We start from the raw sequence: 5,181 nt of genomic DNA, 5'->3' as shown, positions 1-5,181 counted from the left end.
CAGACGTGAGACCAGAGAGGCCTACTGCAAGGAAGCCACCCTTCTCAAACATGGCGGCGACGGGGGGCCTCAGGGACGTGCCCTTTCCAAACATGGCAGCCAGACCCCGCGGGCATCCACACGGAGGAAGCGCCCCTTCCCAGCACGGCGGGAACCTCGCTCGGCTTCCGGCGCTCCTCCCGCCGCTTGCGGTCCGGGAGGCGCGCGCCGCCCGCTTTCCACCGGAACCAGCATCGTGGTGGGCACGTGGTCCGGAGACGCCGGCCCATGGTTGGTCGCGTGGTGATGACGTCAGGCGCAGCGGCTCCACAAGCGCACGCGCGCGCGCTCAGAGCCGCGCGATTAAGACTCGGCGGAGGAGCGTTGGGCAGGGGCGCTCACTCATGAGGAGCAGGAAGGTGAGGGGCCCCGCAGGCGGGGTGCGCGCCGCCGAGCCTCACTCTCCCCGGGGAGCCGACGGGGGGCGGGCGCCTCTCGTCCTCGAGCTCCGCCCCTGGGAGGGGAACCCCCACTCCCCTCCGGCCCCGGGGGGGATGTGCACCTCCACCTACCCCAAGCGCGGGGCTCCAGGCTCGCTCCCCGGGGTGACGGCCACCGGGACCCGTGCTTTGTCCCCTGCCTTGCGGGCTGCAGCCCGGGCTTCCTGTCCCCTCTCTCTGCCCACAGATGGGCATGCTGCAGCTGACCGAGCTCAGCCAAACCCGTATCGTACGTGACCTGGGCAGAGGACAGGCAGTGTGACCCGAGGGAGGGTGACTGGGACCTAAACCCCAGCTGCAAAGGGCCTCTGGCCCGGCACGGTGATCCTGAAGTGTGTCAGCCGTCCACCACCGGCCAAAGTCCAGGCTGACGTTCCTGCCTAGCGCGGGCGTTTGTGTGTAGCCTGGCTGATAGTAGCTGTTGCCCGTGTCAGTGGTCTTGGTTGCTGTCTCTCTTTTGCATAAGTAGACTTCATTAAGGTTTAATAGTTCTCTGCTGTGCTTTTTAGTTTTTGAGTGGCTCTGTGCTCTCGATTCCAGTGAAACATAGAAGGGTCTAACTCTTGTGAGGTTCTCTTCCCCACTTTTCGTTAGCTGTCTGTTGACAGTAACTCTTGTGAGGTTCTCTTCCCCACTTTCTGTTAGCTGTCTGTTGACAGTACCGCCTTGTAATCCTTACTTTGCCATCTGCACCCACTTCCTCAGGCCAGCAAGGGCCCCTTGGACACTCCCCTTTGGTTAATGCCTGACTGTTGCTAGGATATTTCCTCTTTTGCCTTTTGAGAGAAGTGTGTTTAAGGTATTTTATAGAGAGGCTTTCCTTGGGGTGAGGGGGTGCTCCTTTGTATGCCTGGATTACTGATGGTGTCACTAGCTTCAGCTCGAACTCCCAGTGGTTCTAAATCAGCCCCCCAGTTTGCATCTGGAAATTCCTTTATTCTTGCCTTCCACTTACAGGTTTTCTGGTGTGGGTGTTCTTACCATGGTTCACACTGTTTCAGCAGAGTAGGGGGTTGTTTCTTACTGTTCTTCCAGGATTAGAAGTGCCCCCAGGAGGTGGTTTGTCTGCGTGTTTATCCTCCCCTCCTTCCTAGACACATAAGTTATTGTTTTCAACAAACAGGAGGCTTTTGGCCATTCTGTCTTCAAACACCTTTCTGGTTGTCCCTTACATGTCTGCTGGTGTGTGAGTTAAGGCCAACCTAGGCTACTAGGGAGTTCTAGATAAGAGGCAGTTGTGTGAGATGACACCAGACTGTGACCCCGGCACCCAGGAGGCTAGGACAGACATAGTTTGCATTCAAGACCTGTCAGAGTAATTTACTCAAACTGACTCAAAAAAAAAAAAAAAAATTAAAGGGGTGGGACTGGGAATGGGACAGTTGGGTGCTTGCCTGGCATGCATGAAACTCTGAGCTCACTTCCCCGAGCAGCCTAAGCCTAACACACAGCTCACAGTGGTAATCCCAGCATTTGGGAAACATGGACAGGTTCAGGGCCGCATGGTTATCATAATCTTCACAGCAAGAGGCCAGCCTGGGACACATAAGGCCCTGTACTAAAGTCAAAACATAAATAAAGGTGGGCTGAACCCATAGCACATAGTAGGACTACCCCCAGGACATCATCATCATCATGTAAGACATGAGACTGGGGTAGGGTCGAGAGAGAGTGCAGGAGCTGGTGATTCTGTGTCTGTGGTACTGTCATCACGGGCTTTGGCACCAGATAAGAATTTGAGAGCCTTCCGAGAAAGGATGTGCACACTTACTTGGGGCACGTTGGTATGAGTTCGCGTCCACTCAGTAGTGCTGGGTCTTGGGAACATAAGACAGGGGGACTGACTGATGATCCTGAGCCCCAGGGCTGGACAGCCAGGCTTGCATCGGGTTTATTACTGTTGTTGGTGTTAGTGTTTGTGGGGGTGTGCATGAGTAGGCATGCACCACAGCCCATGTGGAGGTCAGAGGACAGCTTACAGAAGACAGTTCTTCCCTTGCACCTTTTGGGTCCTAGCTGTTGAACACACCTTGTGGCAAACTCCCTCTCCCACCGAGTCATCTGATGTTCAACCCTGTGTCTAGTTGGGTCGAACCAGCTGGGGGTGTAGCCATCTTTGCTTGCAGGTGAGGGAACGTGGGCAGCGCGGGCACTGAGCTGAGCACCCACAGTCTCCCGGGCTGGCCCTCTGCCACACACGCACTCTCTGAGCCTCACCCTCATCCAGCTCACAGGTGGAGTGCGATCCTCAGCGCGCCTTCGGGCCCGAAGTTGCTCTTCTACCAGCTTGGCCTCTGCCAGGGACATCGCCAGCTCCACGTCTGCCAAAACAACATGTCTGGTGAGTCTCACCACACCAAGGCCTGGGCTCCACTCGTTTCTGCAGTTGTCACTCTCAGATGTGTTGTGTGAGAGAGAAGCTGCTGCTATGTACAGCTTGGGAGACATCCCAGAGTCCGTGTGGCAGTGCTGTTGTCGCTGCTGTCACAGGGATGTGCTTTGCAGTACAGCTGATCTCTTGGCCCTTGTGCATCGTGCGTGTGTGTATGGAAGTGTGCTAGTGACCCAGGCACTAAGGTACAGACAGCTTTTACCCGATTCCCTCCTGGAGCTGAGAGAACAGTCAGGCACAAGGAAAGGACTCTCATACAGTCTCGACAGTGTGGCTGCCGAGAAGGTCTCCCTAAATCAGTGCTTATAATATTGGCAGCAGGCACCTTTATGCTCTAAGCTTTCTGGCTTGTTCCTTTGATGACTATAAAGTAAGCAACCTGCACTTTAAAAGAAAGAGGCTTGGGAAAGCAGCTTGCTGGAGCGGTGCTCTGGAGTCCTCCTGGCCTCCAGTCTGCCCCACTCCTTAGCAGCAGAACAGACGGGACCGTGGCTTTGCACGTGTATGTCTCAGGTGGAGAAATGGGAGGCTCTGGAACTGTAAGCCCTGTGCCTCTGCTAGATGGGTCTGGTTTTCTCTTACATCTCTCTTTCTTGGCAGGCTTCCTCATCACACAAGGCTACAGACAGACGGACTTCCAAAAAGTTCAAGTATGACAAAGGTCACCTTGTGAAGGCAGAATTACAAAAAGTTGACCCTAAAAGTGACATTTCTTCTTTGCCAAAAGTGGTCCCCGTGGCCCCTTGTGAAAATAAGTTCACAGAGGACGGTGCTGAGGCTGCTGTCCCAGCACCAGAGAACACAGCACCTCCTCAGGGCTGCTCCAAGCCGGTGAGTGAGGAACCCTCGGTAAAGGCTGAAGAGGGCCTGCCCACAGCACCCCGCAGTGCTGCTGCAGCCCAGGAGACCCATGACAGCTCTGCCAGTCAGGCGGAGCCTGTGCCCAGGACAGAGGAGCGGGTGCCCGTCCTTCAGATGGACAGCAGCATCTTTCTGGATGATGACAGCAACCAGCCCATGCCTGTGAGCCGCTTCTTCGGGAATGTTGAGCTTATGCAGGTGAGTGCTGCTTCCTGCCTCTCCTGCAGAGCCTGGCATCGAACTACAACTCCTCGCTCCCAGCTTACTGTGTGCCTGCCATGATACACAACACAGACTGATCAGTTAATACAAGAAGACAAAAAATGAGCTATGTGCTATATGGAGAAGCACGCATGCACATGTGCGCGCACACACCTAACACATGCACAGGCTCACAAGCTGGGAAGCAGCTCTGTTTGAAAGGCTGGGAAGGCAGGGCCCCTCGCTTCAGCCCCCTGGGTGGGTCTTGCACCTCACAGAGTTAGGAATTCAGATCTGTGATTCTGTGAACATGTGACCTTGTTTGTTGCTATCCGTTACCAAGGGCCCGCTGCCTAGACAGACTTCCTGTGTCTGTAACAGGCCTGCTTTGCAGAGCCGTGAGCAGACTGGTCAGATACAAATGTGGGTGCCCTGGCAATCTCCCGTAAGACTGAAATCATGTTTTCTTCCCCTCTAAGGATCTGCCACCAGTCTCTTCGTCTTGTCCTTCCATGAGCAGACGAGAATTCAGAAAAATGCACTTCAGAGCCAAAGATGATGATGAGGATGCCGAGGGGTAGAAGTGGCGGGGACAGTACAGCCACTTTTAAAATTCTGTACGACATGTTCAAGAGAACACGTTGTTGACTGAGCGCAAACTTGACATGGATGTCACTGGCACAGATGCCCGGCTCCTGTGGCAGGGCCCTTACAACCACAGGCTGCTGCCCCCGCTGCTGTGTGTGTGTCTTCTCCTTTCATGGACACACCACACCACACTGGCATGGGGCCGGGCCGTGGGAAACAAGAATTCCTGAGTGCTTTGGTTTTGGTAACAAGCTTACTTTCCATGCCAGACTGATCACTGCAGATGAATTGTTTATGTGGAAGGACTCCTGTTTCTGAGTGAAGCTAACCATTTACCTTGTTTTTGCAAAGTATATATGAGAAGGAAATAAAATATATTTTGAAAAATACTTTTGAGGAAATGAACTGTGTCCTGGGCTGGGAGCTCTTGAGCCCATTAGCAAGCAGGAAAGGCAAGGCCCCTGGTAGAGGCCTTGACCAGCAAGTGGCACAGCAGCCCCTGCCCTGCTCTGCGGTAGAGGCTGCCCAGGTGGCTGCTGGGAATTGAAGTTGGCTCCTGTGTAAGAGAACAAGGGTTCCAGGCCTTTAAGGAACTTTCAGGACACACACACACACACACACACACCCGTGACCTCAGTTCCCACTGATTAACACTTGCTT

General features: G+C 54.4%; 1 protein-coding gene across 1 annotated transcript; it reads left to right on the top strand.

Annotated features, from left to right (window-relative positions):
• The first annotated feature begins 290 nt into the window (after positions 1-290).
• On the top strand, positions 291-4,907 carry C1H1orf174 (chromosome 1 C1orf174 homolog). Its single transcript, XM_032893709.1, has 4 exons — positions 291-398; positions 2,707-2,820; positions 3,472-3,930; positions 4,413-4,907. Exons 1-4 carry the CDS (start codon positions 384-386, stop codon positions 4,512-4,514), a joined length of 690 nt encoding a protein of 229 aa, XP_032749600.1. The 5' UTR covers positions 291-383; the 3' UTR covers positions 4,515-4,907.
• The last annotated feature ends 274 nt before the right edge of the window (positions 4,908-5,181 follow it).

The sequence above is a fragment of the Rattus rattus genome, chromosome 1 (assembly GCF_011064425.1).
Source record: "Rattus rattus isolate New Zealand chromosome 1, Rrattus_CSIRO_v1, whole genome shotgun sequence".
Taxonomy (NCBI): domain Eukaryota; kingdom Metazoa; phylum Chordata; class Mammalia; order Rodentia; family Muridae; genus Rattus; species Rattus rattus.
This window is presented reverse-complemented; position numbering and strand designations above follow the sequence as displayed.

Excerpts from the sequence above, each read along its gene's own strand:
- C1H1orf174 (XM_032893709.1), top strand. Across the intron at positions 2,821-3,471 it reads CTGCCAAAACAACATGTCTG|GCTTCCTCATCACACAAGGC; the intron begins GTGAGTCTCACC and ends CTTTCTTGGCAG. Across the intron at positions 3,931-4,412 it reads GGAATGTTGAGCTTATGCAG|GATCTGCCACCAGTCTCTTC; the intron begins GTGAGTGCTGCT and ends TTCCCCTCTAAG.